At 53.1% G+C, this 17,540-nt stretch overlaps 4 protein-coding genes across 4 annotated transcripts; 3 read left to right on the top strand and 1 right to left on the bottom strand.

Moving 5' to 3' along the window:
• Positions 1-1,552: 1,552 nt before the first annotated feature.
• N0V96_011505 (uncharacterized protein) lies at positions 1,553-2,631 on the top strand (the record flags this gene model as incomplete). The annotated part of the gene is made up of 3 exons (XM_053193525.1): positions 1,553-1,602; positions 1,845-2,232; positions 2,311-2,631. 3 exons carry the CDS (start codon positions 1,553-1,555, stop codon positions 2,629-2,631), a joined length of 759 nt encoding a protein of 252 aa, XP_053048843.1.
• Positions 2,632-2,823: 192 nt separating this feature from the next.
• On the bottom strand, positions 2,824-4,842 carry N0V96_011504 (uncharacterized protein; the record flags this gene model as incomplete). The annotated part of the gene is made up of 5 exons (XM_065759294.1): positions 2,824-3,493; positions 4,050-4,154; positions 4,209-4,257; positions 4,310-4,702; positions 4,758-4,842. The coding sequence occupies 5 exons, from the start codon at positions 4,840-4,842 to the stop codon at positions 2,824-2,826; spliced, it is 1,302 nt and encodes a 433-aa protein (XP_065612016.1).
• A 1,906-nt stretch (positions 4,843-6,748) lies between these two features.
• N0V96_011503 (uncharacterized protein) lies at positions 6,749-8,886 on the top strand (the record flags this gene model as incomplete). The annotated part of the gene is made up of 2 exons (XM_053193522.2): positions 6,749-7,880; positions 7,937-8,886. 2 exons carry the CDS (start codon positions 6,749-6,751, stop codon positions 8,884-8,886), a joined length of 2,082 nt encoding a protein of 693 aa, XP_053048840.1.
• Positions 8,887-13,863: 4,977 nt separating this feature from the next.
• On the top strand, positions 13,864-17,126 carry CDC4 (SCF ubiquitin ligase complex subunit cdc4; the record flags this gene model as incomplete). Its single annotated transcript, XM_065759293.1, has 4 exons — positions 13,864-14,221; positions 14,326-14,637; positions 14,694-16,963; positions 17,019-17,126. 4 exons carry the CDS (start codon positions 13,864-13,866, stop codon positions 17,124-17,126), a joined length of 3,048 nt encoding a protein of 1,015 aa, XP_065612015.1.
• Positions 17,127-17,540: the final 414 nt, after the last annotated feature.

Raw genomic sequence — 17,540 nt, 5'->3', positions numbered from 1 at the left:
TTCAAGCAATTAGCTCTGCAGTCTGCAGTTCTTCAGGTCCCGTGGGGGGAAATGTTGCCGAGCGGGCGATCTCCAGGAACGGCTGGATTGGTGACCAGACAGGGAAACCTGGCGGCAGAGCGCGGCAGAAGTCAATGAGAGACCGCTGTGGGGACGCTAATTTGGGTCTCTGGGCCTGACGCAGTGGACTCGGGACGGGGACGGAGACGAGGAGGCAACATGGCAGTGACGTACTGGCATGGGACGTGCGCTCGCTACCGATTCATGGTGAACTCTCAAGGGCAAGGTGTGACTAAGCCATCAGTGGTGTGGTGTGTTCACCGAAGTATCAGCATTATTCTCCAATCTACCACTCGGACACCTCGTCAAGTTACCCAACTATGCACTCAAAGCCATAAGATGCCCCCCGAGACGATCGTCTATAGACCCAAGATCCTCCAGTGCCTAAGAAACCACCAATGTTGTATCCCCGTCCACGAAGACAGGAAATCGTGGCAACGAGTTCATCTCGAGTCACCACCGGAGGGGACGCTTTTCATGACCAGAACAGGATCGGTCTTGCTAGGACTTGAAGCTATTAAAGGGATTCTTCGTGTGACAACTACTTGCCAGGTCTCCCAGAGAGCCAAGGTTAGTAAGGTAAGGCAGGTTGCGATATTCGGGTTTAACCCCGGCAGTTCAAGACATCAAGTGTCGGGCCGCACACCGAGTCGGCAAATCACCCTGAGAAAGACAAGGGCGATTTCCCGACCATCACACGCACCACCCGCATCCGTCGGGCCCAAACCACTCTGCGCCGGGACCATTTACCGGGACTGTTCTGTGTCCATGGTAGTATGATTCTGTTAGGTAAATTGGGAACGGGCATCTTTGAAATAGAAGGTGAGAGAAAAAGACCAAGTCCAAGATACCGAGGATGTTCCACCACCTTATTTCCGCTACTGCCGCCGCTCAGATTGCCGCTTCGGAACCGCACCGCTCGACTCCTATAGACTCTAAAACTCCATGGACTACCACGGCTAGGAAGTACGACGAGAGGGCATTCGGCTTATGTCCAGCTAAAAACCGAGCCACCGCAACTCGGCGAAGTGGGGGCTGAGAGAGACCGGCACCGGTGCCCGAAAGAGTTTGTGTTTTCATCAGGGTGCCATTTTGTCTCATCGAGAGGGGTGGCACGGCGTCCGAGTTACCAGTCGAATCTTCCTTTTGATGGATCGGAACGGATCTCGGCCCACCCAAAGTAGGGGGGAAAAGGTACGAATAGAGGGCCGGCCTTGGCGAGTAGTCTCCGTTTGGAGATCCAGTTGCTTGGGTGCTTGGTAATTCCTCACGTCAACGGGCCCAACTTGCCAAAAACCCCCCGGCGCTGAACATCCGTGGGCCCCTCCAAGGTCAATGACGCCCCTCCCACGTCCTGCTTGAGCTTCAGACTCTTTAAGGTCGATGGGGCCCTGCTCTTCGTCCGACCCTGCTATCCGTTTCTCTCGTCCTCTGTGATACCGTCTTCTTACAAACATCAACTACTTTATTTACAAAAAAATCAACAGTCAAAATGGCATCCAACCCTCCCGGACAATGCTGCACCGTCGGTGTCAAGCACGAGTAAGACACCTCCAAGACCCTTTGAGCGACACACTGCGTAAAGAGCTACCCCGCCACACTTTCCTCCTCCCCCCACTCTTCCAAAGCTTGATTGAGTGAATCCTGCCTGAAAATGTCACCGAGAAACCCATTCCAAAGTCCCAAACATCAGCCTTATGGCATGTCTGTCGGCTGATATGATACGCCAATCTCTCGGTTTAGTACTCAATCACAGTAGTTCTCGCTAATCGCATTCGATACAGAGGCACCCCTCAGGGCAAGAAGATCACCGTCGCCGGCAAGTATGAGGGCTACCTCGCCGAGGCTCCCGCCGACAAGGCACACAAGAACACCGGCCTTCTCTACGTTGCCGATGTCTTTGGCATCTGGAGCAACTCACAACTTCTCGCCGACCAGTTCGCCGCCAATGGCTACACCACCTTGATCGTTGATCTCTTCAACAAGGACCAGCTTTCTGTTCCCATGCCTGCTGGCTTTGACATTATGAAGTGGCTCGCTGAGGGCAGCGACGGCAAGAACCCCCATAACAAGGAGGCCGTTGATCCCATCATTGTCGATTCTCTCAAGTACATGCAGACTGAGCTCGGTCTTACCAACATTGGTGGTCTCGGCTACTGCTTTGGCGCCAAGGTATGCATTCTCCCTACCATCTCCCCCTCTTCTATAGCTTCCACAAGTGCCGGTTTTTCTGACACGATCATTCGACAGTACGTTGTCCGCCACTACAAGGACGGCATCAAGGTCGGCTTCGTAGCCCATCCCAGCTTCGTCGACGAGGACGAGCTCGCCGCCATCACCGGCCCTTTCTCCATCGCCGCCGCCGAAACCGACAGCATCTTCCCCGCCGAGAAGCGTCACAAGTCCGAGGATATTCTACAAAAGACCGGTCTGGCCTACCAAATTAACCTGTACTCTGGCGTCGAGCACGGCTTTGCTGTCCGCTGCGACTTGAGCAAGAAAGTTCAAAAGTACGCCAAGGAGCAGGCCTTTTACCAAGCCGTCGCTTGGTTCGATGAGCACCTTTTGTGACTAGAGGATAGCCGTGGAGGAGAGGCCAAGTTATGAATAATGGGTACCGTAGCTGATTCCAGAACTACGGGCGGATTTATGAATACCAATTGAATATTACGCGACATCATCTCGTTTTACGCCTTTGATGATGCTACTGAATTAAACGTCTCGTTCTTGCGAATGCTCTGAAGCTCCTAATTATCAACAGTATCAAGCTTTGTCGACCCAGTCTCGCTTGACAAAGTCGGCGCATCGCTCTGCCACCATGTAAGTCGGCGCCACAGTGTGAGCACTCGTCACCTTTGGGAAAACGCTTGCATCAGCAACCCGCAAGTTTCGGAATCCATGGACCTTCAAATCCTGGCCGACTACACCATTTTCTTCTACGGTGCCCATGCGGCACGTGGAAGTTGCGTGATAGATGTTGACCAAACGCTCCCTGATGTAGGTATCGATTTGTTCGTCCGTCACATCCCGCCATCCACCCTCAACCGTACCAGCCTTGACTCCGGGAGCGAGATGCCAGGTGGCGTTGAAGGGGTACTCCGTCTGACGGAAGCGCTCTACAAAGTTCATCGAGAAACGAGCAGCCTTGCGCGCTGCCGCCCAGTCGCGTGGGTCTGTGATGTAGTGATGGAACACTTTGGGATGCGCCAGAGGATCCGAAGAGGCGAGCTCGATTCTGCCCCTAGAGAATGGCTGTACCAGTGTTGTCTGAAACGCGCAGTACCCCTTACCCTTCTCATAATCGTATGAAGCATTGGTGAACAGGAGCTCGATATCAGGCACGTTCTCAGGTCTTAGCGGATCCATGTTGTCGTGTTTCTCATCGATGCGATTTCCGTGGTGTCTCACGGTCATTGTGGTCTCGTCAATGGTGCTTGTATGAAACCAAGCACACAGTCTGGTTCCAGAAGTTGCCAGTAAGCCAGTTTTGAAGAGGAGGAAGAGGATAAAGTGCCAAATGCCAATGAGGGGACTGAACAACCGGAGATACGAATCGATGAGACGGGTGCGAAAGGCGATGCCGAAAGTTATGTGATCTTGAAGATCAGCACCCACTCCTGGCATATCTCGTACAAGTGGGATGTTGTGCTTTTCAAGATGTTCCTTTGGTCCTATACCGCTGCATAGAGTCAGCGACGATCGAATGTGCTGGAGGGGTCTCGAAGAAATGATACCTCAACATTAGAAGCTGCGGTGAGAAGTGAGTTCCACAACAAACGATGACCTCTCTCTTGGCGTTTACAAAGCATTGCCTGGCAGAGCTCTTGTCAAGATGATCCAAAATGTAAACACCCGTCACTTCTGTCCCACCATCATTCGTCTGAAGCTTTGTGGCCACAACACCAGTACAGAGTGTGAGTCTGTCTCCTCGCCCATCAACCGTCGACTTAGGAAGGTAAGCCGCCAATGAAGAATGACGATAGCCAAACTTATCTATCATGATGTCGGTTGTGAAGAGACCCATGGCCGGGGCCTTTGGGTTATTGCCATCATTCTCAACAGGGAGTTTCATGTCGCCTGCGGCTTTTTGAATGCTGTCAGAGGCACGAGTCAGCAAGAGCTTAGAAATAGTGGTCACTACAACATACTATTGGTCTATCGGGAAGTTCAAGGGATTCTGTCGAAGGTAGAGCGGACCTGTCCAGAGTGAGCACGATCTCGAGACGGGGAGTCAAATGGCTCTGCTTACCTTCATGACCGCGGTAGGGAGCACTGGGATGGCAAGCAGCGTTCTCAATCTTCTTGAAGTATGGCTCGCACTTATCCCAACTCCATTCATCATTACCAAGCGCAGCCCACTGGTTATAGTTACCCGGCGCGCCGCGCGTGAGCATCAGTCCGTTGATTCTAGTGGCACCACCGAGGGCTTGAGTATTGAAAGTCCGAGTCTTGCATCCCGTCCATCGCTCGTCGGGCTCAGACCAAAATGTCTCGATTTGGGGACCCTTGCCGTCGCTTGCATTCCCAACAATGGGAATACGGTCAAGCCAGTTGTCCTTGACCTTGCCTTTGCAAATGAGGAGAACGCTATTGCTCGGGTCTTCGCTGAGTCGAGAGGCGAGGGCACATGCTGCTGTACCGCCTGCGTGATGTCAGCTTTGGGGAACTTGGCTTCCTCGTGAACAACAAACACCTACCGCCCACGATGACATAGTCGAAGGTTTTCCCGTCGACGTCAACCGCTTTGCGCTCCGGATAGGAACGAGAAAATAGCCAGGCCATGGTAGCCTAACGAAGTGAAGCGTTGTACAGTGGTTCGGAAAACGAGCTGGACTGCCCTGGCGAGCAAGAGTTCTCATTCAAACTATCTACTTTAATTATTATCTTAGGGGGGTGAGGCCGGAGGAGGGGTTCTTTCTTATTATTTCGAAGGATCCTCTCTCGTTTTGGTGCCATAGACTAGTCTCACACCAAACATCAATCGTAATCTACAGAAACGCCAGAAAGTGCGATCCCTCCAATCGCTGGCTGATCCTTCACCGGCTAAGGTGACCTGAGTAAGGTGCTTATTTGAACCTTGGGTTCCGTTACTCACACGGGTGTCCCGGGAACTAATGCGGAAAGGAAGAACAAGAAGTTATCTAGTAGACAAGGACCTAGGACCTTTTAATCATGTGCAATATTGCTTTGAAAACCCCTCTTCACTTATTTGCGGCCTCCAGCGTACCTCGGATCTGTGGCATCTTCATACATTGAGCATCGCGTCTCAGCATCAGCTCACCGCCAGCAATACCGTTCATGCCGACCGACTTTGCATGCTGTAGCACACTAATGTCGAGCAGATATGATGAGAGAAAGACCAGGACCTGTCGACCGGCCGCAGGAACGGCCAAGAATGCGTGCGAGTCGAATGGTCCACGTTCAAGAGCATTGAAACATTGCTGCTTGTCATCTGCCATTGGAGGCAGTCAATGATGCTCCACTGCCTCCACTACCCTATGGCTTATCAATAACAATAAGGTACTCCGTACCTACCTACCTTGAGGTATGTAAGTGACCTGAGGCAAGGATGAGTTCGGATCACGGGGTGTTACGAGGATCAGATGGAAGCCTCTAAGGTATTGGCGGTGATCTGACCCGACTTGACTAAGGTACAGATACTAGCATAGGCGGGGAAGAGGGAAAACAAGCACTGAAAACGGGGCCCCGACTCGTCATTTTCGTGCCTTCCATTCTCTCGTCCTACCTAGACTTAAGGTGCTCTTTCCTTGCATTTGTACCGACCTGTGGTTCGAATAACGGCCCGCTCCTAGCCCCAGTGATGGAAGGCGCAAGACACGAGCTTAGCCACGCTTTTCGCACTCTTTTTGAACGTCTGCACTGCACTGCCCCCGAAATGGACGACATTCGAGCTTCATCAGTCGATGATTTCCCCCTCCCATAGCGTCGCCCATCTTCCACGTCAACATACATCGCATCGCCTTGCCTTACATCTGCATCGCCATCAATACCTACCAACGGAGCCACCACTGTACCCATCCCCAGAATGCCGCTGCCTGCTGCACAGCAAAGTAGCGCAATACAAGCCACGAGCTAGCGACTGATAGGGCTATTGGGCAAGACATGGGGGGTCATGCTGACACGGGGAAGGGGTTGGGTTCGCAATGGGGCCTGTAGAAGCAGGCAGGCAACAAACGATTCCATGATTGGAGATGGCTGGCGAGACGAGCTGAAGCTGCTACTGGGGTGGGCATTCACCTCTCGACACTGGCCTGGCCTGGTCGCACATCCCATGGCATCCCACCTGCACTCTTCTCCCGTTTCCAGGTCGCGGCTGTGCCGCCATCGCGCGCTAGCTCAGCGTGTAGCCTTGTCTGTCTCGTCGAGATTCTTTTTCAACTTCGATTCGACACACGTCACGGCTCCCTTCTGCCGCGTTCTCCCTCCTCAGCTGAGCCCGCTTGTCTGCTACAAACTCGGGTTGCCTCACGCCACCCATGGCTTCCTTCATTTTGATCAAAACTGCCTCCATCACCGACATAGTTCGCTCTTGAGCACTCCGATACCACCCACAACCGAAAGCACCAAATCCCGAGCAACCTAAGCTGTGCAGCTCCGAATAGCCAATCCGCAAGGCTCGGCAAACAACGGCGAACAGAAGCCCATAGCGATCCCATTGGACGAGACAATGGCCATGGAGGGCATGAGCGAAGCACAGTTCAACCAGACTCTCCAGCAGATAAACGACAATATCAACGACGATGACAAAGAATTGTTTGTTGCCATTGTCGCTCTCGTCATCTCCATTGTCGCCTTGCTTGCATCACTTCTGCAGGTCGCACAGCAATATTTTGCCTCCGCCGCTGGCTATTCAAGTTGTGGCAGCAAGGTGATAGGGAAATGGTCCGAATCCAAGCAGCGCAAAATCAAGTTCACCGAGTTCCGATTCGAGGTTCTTTTCGAAGCTCCCGTTATCTTCCTATGCCCTCCGACCAATAAGAAGGGTCCCGTTAAAGATGAGCCCATCATATTCATCGACGGCTCGGAAAAGAGCTTGCTGGACAGCCGATCAGAACTTCAAGACCAAAAGGATGTTTCCGACAAGGAGCTGGCGAAACAGTCAGTCCACACGGCTGACAATGAGCGAGCTTCCTGGGTGGCGCTCCTCTCTGCACTGCAAAAGATGGAACATGAATCCAGGGAATGGCAAGAAAGACAGTATACCGAAAAAGTCTACCAAAAACCACCCAAAGGATCCGACCAGCTCGAGAGCCAGGAAAACGTCACTAGCGTCCTCAAAGAAGTCAGTGACAAGTATACTCTGACGGTCGCCATTCAGAAGAAGCGTAGGAGCTGGGATACGATGCCGACCAACGTCAAGAAGCCATACGCCACAACAACGTGGTGTCATATGGTCGAAATGCTGGCCATGCTCGGTGTTTACTGGGTCGAGTTCAATAGGACCAATGATAGGTACCGTGCAGAAGGCAATGGCTACACCATCACGGGGGAGAAAGTCAGTGATCTTGGGATCATGTTCACATTCCAGGTTTATGGACGCAGCCGATTCGAGAACAACCGTGTCATACCTGTGGACGAGTCCAAGGAACTTTGCTTCGGCTTTCTCCCAACTATTTACCGGGCAACGTCGGACAATCGACGTTTGAAATTTCCCAACGACGAGCCCCGCGACTTGTCGACCTTGAATTTTGCCAGTAATCATGAAATCGCCGAAACGCTGGTTTTAATCGGCTGTAATACCAATACAGTCAACTACTTTTCCACCACGTCGACGGCCAGGGTTGGTCATTTGTTTCCTGGTAAGCTGAGGTCGTACTATTCTCACTGATTCCCAGTGCTTACACTTTCTTGGCAGTTGCGTTCGAGATCGTAGGCATGCTGGGACGTACACTTCATATCGAGAAAAGCGCGTTCCGTTTATTGCCCAACCCTACTCACTATCGTTGGGATACGAAAAACTTCTCCCTGACTAGACTGCTGGAAGCGTACACCATGCAAATGAACAAACTCAAGTCGGATCAGCCAACTCCTAGTCTTGTCGGCAGAGCCATTCGGAGGAATATCCGAAAGATTAATGGGCTGATAAAAACACACCCTGCCGCCTCTGGCAACTGGTTGAGCTTGCCCCTCATGGATGCTCTGCACGATGCTCTTGACGACACCGATGAGATTCTGACGGCAAGGGCGAAGGTATCTCGGCCAACAGCGCCTCCGCGGGTTGACTCGATGATGACCGCAAAGCCCTCGGCTTTTGAGGGAAACCCTGAAGGGGCAGTTGAGAGCGCACGACGTGAAATGGTTCAAGATGTGTTACGCAGTCACATTCAAGAGGTCCTAGGAGGGTTCAACGAGAAGCCGGAAAAGATAGCACCGAAACCTGCTGGCAACGCCGCCACTATGGAAAGCAGAGTGAGAAGCCAACTTCGATTTGAGGATATCGATGCTGCGCCACCAGAACTCAAGCAAGAAAAACTCATGGAGGTTTACTTCCGCTTGGTGCGGCGAAAGGTCATCGAGGTATCTCGAGAATCGTCAGATAGACGCGAACAGCCTACTGTGGGTTTCGGAGGCCTTAAGAAACGGAACCAAACCAACTTCAGTACCCGGACCGTCGAGACAATAGACGATGAAGAACCAATAATGCTGCACGAGTTGGGCGAGGAGCACGTCACCCATGAGGATATCTGGTGCACGCTTGTTTTCCGGATGATTTGTTGGCTCATGCTACACGATTTCCACAAGAAAGATGTTCAGGTATCGAAGAGCGAACTATTGGGCAGTCGGTTACCAGTATATATCTCCTAGTCGAAGGATATGACAAGGAAGATGACGATCATTTCAAGCATTTATCAGGTATTTTGGAAAACAAAATTGCATTCATAGGAGGTGGATGGATCTGGACGAATTATGAGCATGAGAGCGAGTAGTATGATGTCTCCAAAAGGCCCCAATTGGTGCTGGACATGAAACAACTTGGGACTGTAGGGTAGCTTACGAATAATGACAATGACAATCAAACGAACCCATCTTAAGGAATTACAAATCTGTTATGGGAGAAGGGAAAGGTTTATGCCCGTACGTTCTGGCGGAGAAGGCTGGCGGTAGCCACGCTAATATTTGTCACTGCTTCAACTTGTCGTGCGATTGATCCCCTGTTCAAGGTCTGGGACAAGAGTCTGGAGGGTTTGGCCTAGACAGAGCCAGCCAGCCAAAGGGCTAGGGGATTCCTGGAGAGGCAACCCGAGGCGCGGGAACGAAGATGGAGCCAGACTGAGGGATGCGGAGCCCGTCACTGGCTCGTCACCGAGGTTCCGACCGACCTTTCTGCGATTCCGGAACTCTGTAGTGTAGCACGGTACTCCATAGAAACCAGCGGCCCAGAAGGTTCTCAAGCTGCAAAGTGGTTGCAGTCCGGTCTTCACACTCCAAGTTCCTTTGGCCATGCTCCTGGGACCGGGGGACGCGAGAGAGCGCTAGGCCGGATCAGGACGGGCGGCGGCAAACAGGGGGAAAAGAACCTTGATTCGGCGAGAACGGAGAGGCCTACGATTGGGGTGAGCCTGTATCTGTTAAGCAGCATGGTTCACCGAGGCTTTGGGGAAACGATAGCTGGTCTTGCTGCCGAATCGTGAACTGCTTCGAGGACCATTTGTTGTCCTTGGCTCAAAATACTAGCCGAGAGATACGTGTGATGAGTGAGTGTGATATGTATGGGGGCCAAAGACTGATACGAGTGCTAACAATACAGTACAGCGCCTTGACACTGTAGGGGCTCTTGATGTCACGTAGTGGAACCTGTAGTCCGCCAGAACGACTTCATCGACGTGTTCCGTAATGAATTCCTTCCCGTTGGAAATGGAAGCAATGTTACCTGCGATGCTTCGGCTTCCCTGGGCGCACGTACACCTAAGGTGAGGTGCTGCACCTACCCAATGCGAGAAGGATGCGCGGGGAAGGGCATTTGACTTTATCGGCGCATATTCAAGACGGGAGCAGACGGATGAGGCCAGTAGTTTGATGCAGGCCGCAGCTCACCATTGTTGTTGGTCTCTTTAGACGCCGGCTAGTGTGATGTCGTCCAATGCCTCGCAGCGCAGAAGACGCATCTGTGCGGCGGCTCTCAGGGCTGGGTACGAGCCAACAAGCCTTCCGTACGAGTGTGGTGTTTGCTGGATACTTCACCCATGGTCGGCAGACATGGCTCAGACAATGGCTCTGTTGGTTCGTAAGTGGCTTGTTGCAGGCGTCTCTCATCTCTCCGTTCCCGAGGCGTGTGTGTTGGCGACTTTGCGACAGAATGTCTTGGGCGTTGGTCCCTTGATTGTGTGAGAGAGGGGGAAGAAATTGCGTTTATAAGGTGGTAAGAGTGTTGCGCGCTGTAGGCACTTTTCGGGGTTCGGGGTCCAACAGTTGCATTCTCGAACCAGGATCGCGGTGTGGGAGGGCGGTATGAGACGAGACACTGCTTCACGGGTGACGGATAACGCGTTCGCGGGGATCTGTATCCTAACTTTGAGTCTGTGATACCATAGAGTGCGTGAGTACCAATTAGGTAGACGCGACTAGCCTTTTCATGGCTCTCTTGGCGTGAGATCAGCGGATGATGGGCAGGCGAAGCAGTTTAGAATTTTGGGTACGGAGTATCCGTACGGTAGGCGAATGTGCAGCCCCGTGTCGAGGTTGCAGCGTGCCAAAGTTGACGCGAGAATTGGACTAGCCCAACGTGAATGTCACTGGGGAACCTGGACCCGTGACCGTGACTGGCGTCTGCGAGAATGCGACCGGGGGCCATGAGGTGCAGGGAAGGGAAGAGGGACCAGGGCCAGCCGCCAGCCGCCAGCGGACCGAGGGGTTGGGTTTGACATGGTCTTGAGTTCGGCCGGCGACGGCAATAACAAGGAGAACAATTCATGGTGACGACTGATGACTGACGGCGGGAGAGGGTCTTGGTCGTGTGTTTGTTGGAATGGAGATTGATCATTGTCTGTCCGGGCGTCTGTTGCTTGCTGGGCTCGTCGCAAAGGCGGCAAAAGGAGTCGAGAGTCAAGACAGCGGAATTCCAGCTATTTTGCCGACGGCGTACAAACAAGGAACCTGAGGTGAGAGACCCTGTCCGAGAATAGAAAGAGACAAAGACGACAGCTGCATAGGTATGTAAGCGCAACAACATTAGTAGAGAAGCCATGGGCGCAGCAGCTGTCAAGAGTCAAAGACCAACTAGAGCCACGAGGCTGCTGGCGAAGTTATGGATATCAACCTGCCATACTTCGTACCTCTACTCCGTAGGGCGGATTATTGTCAGGAGCGGGAGCAATACATGTCTACCTTACCTCAGTGCCTTCCAATACATACCATCAATTTGTATGGATAGATGCGCAAAGTGAGGTGGATGACAAACAATCTGTTGCGATGCCGAGTACCTTGTGCGCTTGAAACACCGGGTCGGATACCTCTACAGCTATCAGGGGCGGGGGGGCCCCGCTTGATGTAATTAGAAGCGCTCCGCCATGGAATGGTTGCAGTCACTTGTTCAAGGCGTTACTCCAGAACCCAGAGTACAGAGTCCAGAGGCATACCTCCCAAGGCTCAGAGCCTACCTAGAAAAAGGTGACCGAGGCAGCAAGGCAGTTGCTGAGGTTGAGCGAATCTGGAAAGAAAGCACGGGCACCAGAATCCCACTTTCTCTCACTTTGAAGTTTGACCTTGCCTGGAGTGCACGTGTTGCTTCTCCACTTTGCCACGGGGCAGGTATGGACTATGGAGTACTCCGTACCTTAGGGCCTAGACGTCTGCTGTGTAAGACTCAATGGTACTGCGTACATAGTTGGAAGGAATCCAGGTTTCCAATTGTAATCCAAACATTCAGGCCAACATATTCCGGAAGAAACAAGCAGAACAGAGACGGTGAAGCAATGTCAAAGACAGGACATGCCCCTTTTGCAGTGTTGGCTGGCTGGACAAGGCCAGGCAGGTGTGAAACCCTGGGCTGCTCGCTGTAGCCGCTCCCGAACCAACACACCGGCCAAGTGGCCCAGTGACGCTCGTCGTCCTGAGTGAGTGGAGGCCACTAGGGGAGGAGCCTGGCAAGCCTGGAAGCAAGGAGCAACCGAAGTAAGTACCTTTTCAGCCAACCGTCCGCCTCAAGATACCTCTCTCTCACTATCCGTACGGACACTTTGATGCGAGCGGACCACAAACCAGCAACGAAAAAAGATTCTGTTTTTTATTTCTTTTCCTGGCTGCCATTCCGCCCTCTCATCTCATCTCATCTTGTCGCTTGAGCGTTGTCCGCTTGCCTGATCCACTTTCCATGCTTAAGAGTCGAGACTCGAGATCCGGGAGACACCTACCTAGGTAGCCTGCTAAGCAAACACGCAAGGTAGTGAATCAATCGAGTCTGTTCTCGTTCAGTCAAGATTTCCAATGCTGGACCCTTGTTCTAGTATGGCCTCATTGCCTCGATAACCTGTCACCCACCCAGCGTTACGCTCAAGTCTCAAAGGAGAGGAGGGAGCGCTTCGATATCATCTACCTCGAATTATGACAAAGACGCAAACAAGTCCGGACCCAAGCCCGATCCAAACGACGAAGTAAGAAAGGAGAGGACGCCTCCTTCTGTCTTGGCTTCCCACGCCGCTTTCACCATGTCACTGCTGGAAGCCAACTCTCAACTCTATTCCCCGCAGCTTGGGAACCTTCCATTCTTTACCAAATTCCTTCCAGGTTAGGTACATTTTTCTGGCACTCGACATTCTTCCATGCCCGGCATTTCTCTATTTCTTTCTCTCTGGCGAACAATTGAACAAACCCTTCGTCATTCCTTCCCGTCACCATTTACCGCTCCCGAGGTAACTTGGCGGTGGGAGTACGGATATCTTTTCTCGATACATTTATTGCCCAAGGACTAAGGTGGCTTCCCTGACGTCTGGCCGCCGACAGTCGTCTCACCGCGTTATTGACCGACGCCTGCTTTTCGGCTTGCCTTGCATCGCCCCGTCTTCCCTTCCACTGCGGCATTGCTTCTGCCCGTCCATTCCGATCCGTTGCGGTGTGAGCCGTGGGCTTCTGCTGTGCCGTGCACCCACAACTTAGGTAGGTACGGTACTGCCTTGCTCAAGGCCGCTCAACCAAAGGTAAAGTAGGTACTTTGAAGTTTGAACACATTCGGAGGGCAATACCTTGTTTTTGGTGCCTCGTAGGCGAATCTACAAGTACCTTGCGTCGGGTACCTTTTCTTCAGGGGTGCCCATCCACCCGGGGCAGGCAGTGAAAACCTGGAACGAACCTCCCCGTGCTGTTTCTCCTTCGTGGTACTGAGGGAGGTACCGACCTCCATTGCGCCCCCAAAAATGAGAAGGACCGCACCGCATCACCAACGAGTCGCCCTTTCCGCCGTGGCCCGCTACCCTATCCGTACACTACGTACCTACTTGCAAAGTTCCTAAGGCTCCTGCCCGCCCTCACACCCTCGCGGTTCACCCTCCCCTCCCGCCTTGGTCGTCCACAGTGCTGCCACCAAAAAACTCCACTTCCACATCCACAGTACCCGCACCCGTAAGCCGTGCCTGCAACCTGCGACCTGCGACCGTAATCCCGCCCGCCACCTTTGAAATCCCCAACCCTCACTCACACCCGATTCCGATCCCAAACCTTACATTTCCTCTCCTCTTCGACACCTCCCCTCTCTTTTCCGACACACTCACGACAACTACACCCCGCTCCTCATCGCACTTCGCAGCAGTCGAGACTTCGAACCAGACCGCATACCACGCGAGAGGCAATATGACGCCCTCGCCCGGTCCTCAGATCAACACCACGGAGGTGAGGCGGCCTCGCTCCAGCCAGACCGTCTCCTTCTCTGTCGACGAAGGCAATAATTCCATCCACGGATCCGACTCGACAAGCCTCCAGTTGGCCGTTTCCGAGTGCATAGAAACCACTACTACAACCACTACCACCACCACCAAGCGCACTTTTCCGCCAGTCTACCTGCGCGAAGTTCGTCCTCTCCATGAACTCGACTCCAAGGAGTATCCTCTCGCTTCGAAGCCTCTACCCCCCCGAACTCGCCAACTTCTCTTTCAGTGTCTCTGGCTCCTCCTCCGATGGCACAGTCGACAACCCTTTTGCTGCCAAAACAGTAAGCTATCTCACGCCTTCCTACCTCGTGTATCCTTTTTATTTTTTTATTTTTTTTACTTCTCCTTTTCTCGCCATCGCATTTGCTGACACTGTCTGCCCTAGCAGCGCAAAACACCGATTGCAGCCGAAAGGCAGCCTGCAGGCCTACTGAAAGACGACGAGTCGAGTCAAGAGTCTCCCAGACGCACATCAAAGTCGCCCTCAGATGCCAACCAAAGAAGGTCTCGTCGGTCGAATCCCCGTCAAGCCTCGCCATCACACAACGCGTCGCCAGTCCTGCCTTCCAGACCCTCCAGGAACCCCAGACCGACTGGACTCTCCATACCCGAGGACGCTTCGCAACGCCTTCGACGCCAACTCACGAGGGGCAGACCATCCGGCTACTTGGCCACTCCAGATACCTCCGAGGTCGCTGTTGCAAGTTCAGAGCGTGTGACGCGACCCCGATCCCTTCACGCTCACCGCTCCAGTCACACTCCCCCCAGAGTCGGGGCCGAGTCAATCAAACTTGCAGGAAGCGGCCAGCCCCATTGGAAGCGATGCACTCACTGTTTTCAGCAGCAACGTTGCCACTCCGCCCATCACCGACGCCGACCCCGAGCCATTTGTTGACACCGACGAGTCGCTCCAACAATCTCTCAGAGCCGTCGGCCACCGACCCTCCATCGACGCCGTGGCTGCACAGGATGCGAGCCTCCCTAGTCCGAGACTTTCGCCTACGCTGGCAGCCGCTCAACTGAATTCCAGAGATTCCGATGACGAAGATGAGGAGTCACCCCAGAGTAGTGCTGTTGCCCGACGAAATGTCAGCTTCCGTGATCAGGCTTGGTTGCATGAATCACAGACGACCGAGGAGGGTGGCTACGCCTCCGACATGTCCATCGTAGTGGACGACAGCTCCTTCCAAGCGGATGACGTTGACGCCCACACCGCCATGCTTGACACCCGCAACATGATGGAGAGATTTGACGCCATGCCCAACGAGATGAAGAGCTTCTTGATGTACAATCTTCTCCGCCGATGCCCGAGAAAAACACTTCGTCTTGTAGCCGATGTTGTCACCCCGGCGCTGAAGTGCGACTTCTTCAAACAGCTTCCTCTCGAGTTAAGTTTCCATGTCTTGTCGTTCCTCGATCACCGCGACTTGTGTCGAGCTGCGCAGGTCTCCAAGCATTGGCGAAACATCGTGGACACAAACGAAACTGGGTGGAAGGAGCTTTTCGATCGCGATGGTTTTACACTGCCTCCCGGTGAACTTGACAAGGCCATTATACAGGGCTGGGGTTGGCAAGATCCCGTTGGAGTCACTGGGGCCGAGGTTGACTTGCGACCTCTGAGCAGACTGGACTCGGCTGACAACGAACTCACTAAATCCGTTGTCAAGGCCGATTCGACGAGCAGGCTACGCAGTTCCAAGCGTAAGAGGGCCCTCAACTTATCCAGCGCCGATAGATCGAAGCGCAGAGCTAGCGGCCAGGATGTAGCCCGGCTAGATGCGATACAGTCCGAGGTGAAGCAACACAAGTCCGAGGGACCGCTTTCAGCAGCTAACGCGGCCGCGGCTGCTGTACCCAATCCCAAGACCAGCATCCCGGGACTTCAGAAGCTGCATCTATTCAAATCTCTTTACCGACGTCACTACATGATTCGGCAAAGCTGGACGAGCGGCAAGGTCAAGCCTGGACACGTTGCTTTTGCTGCCCACCCGCGTCATGTCATAACATGCTTGCAATTCGACGAAGACAAGATCATCACCGGTAGCGACGATACCTTGATCCATGTCTACGATACCAACACCGGAAAGCTGCGGAAGAAACTCGAAGGTCACGAAGGCGGTGTCTGGGCCTTGCAATACGAAGGCAACATGCTCGTCTCTGGATCTACCGATCGATCCGTTCGTGTCTGGGATATTGAGAAGGGTCTTTGCACACAGGTCTTCTATGGACACACTAGTACCGTTCGATGCCTGCAAATCCTCATGCCTACCGAGAACGGGAAGGGCCACGACGGAAAGCCCATCATGATGCCGCCAAAGCCGCTCATCATCACGGGATCCCGTGACAGTCAGCTTCGCGTCTGGCGCCTGCCTGAGGTCGGCTCTCGCAGATACATCCAGACCGGCCCTCCAGCTAATGATGCTGACTGTCCCTACTTCATCCGAACACTTTCTGGACACACACATTCTGTGCGCGCCATTTCTGCACATGGCGATACCCTTGTTAGCGGTAGCTACGATAGTACTGTCCGCGTCTGGCGGATCAGCACTGGCGAGTCTCTTCACGTTCTGCATGGCCACTCCCAGAAGGTCTACAGCGTGGTACTGGATCACGAACGTAATCGTTGTATCTCGGGGTCCATGGACTCGCTGGTCAAGATTTGGGATCTGAACACCGGTGCTTGTCTCCACACTTTGGAAGGCCACAGCTTGCTCGTCGGATTGCTCGACTTGCGCGACGAGAGACTTGTATCAGCTGCTGCCGATAGTACCCTACGCATCTGGGACCCAGAGAATGGCAAATGCAAGAATGTACTCACAGCCCATACGGGCGCGATTACGTGTTTTCAGCATGATGGCCGAAAGGTCATTTCTGGAAGTGAGAAGACGGTCAAGATGTGGGATATTCGCACTGGCGAGTGTGTTCAAGATCTCTTGACCGACCTGAGCGGTGTTTGGCAGGTCAAGTTCGACCAGAGGCGTTGTGTAGCAGCTGTTCAGCGAGATAGCTTGACCTATGTCGAGGTGAGTTTGACCCCTGGTAGTTCCATCAAACAATTTGCTTACTTAAACATGACAGATTCTCGACTTTGGCGCTGTCCGTGATGGCAAACCCCTCTCCGAGCTCGGCGAACGCAAGCTTCTCAACGAGCCAGAAGTCCGCGCTCTTCTGGCCGAAGACTTATAATGACGAAGGAATATCAAGATAGGACAACAGGAGTTTTCACGAACAAGCATATTACGACGGGCAAAACAGCATCCACCAAGGGGAAACCGCATGATGGCATAATGACATTGGTAGGGCGGGGTTGGATGGGATTCTTCTACCCTCACATTCTCGGCGTTTTTGATGGCCACAGGCGGGGCTTGAGAACAAAAAAAAAGGCGGGCGTTTGCATGATTTCTGGGCCGCGCAGAGCGCATATACCACTTCACTGTATGGGATAATGTAGATATCAGGCAAAAGCCGCACGAAATGAAACGGTTCATGGTACATCAATTATCACATGGTGGTTCGCATCTTTTTTCCTCGCAGTAGACAGATTATGAGCTTCTTCAATGCTGTACTTGATTGATACCAAAAGACAGCTGTGAAGGACTC

The sequence above is a fragment of the Colletotrichum fioriniae genome, assembly GCF_027942845.1.
Source record: "Colletotrichum fioriniae strain IMI 355084 chromosome Unknown scaffold_18, whole genome shotgun sequence".
NCBI lineage: Eukaryota > Fungi > Ascomycota > Sordariomycetes > Glomerellales > Glomerellaceae > Colletotrichum > Colletotrichum fioriniae.
The sequence above is the reverse complement of the archived record's forward strand: the minus strand, read 5'-3'. Positions and strand labels throughout refer to the sequence as shown.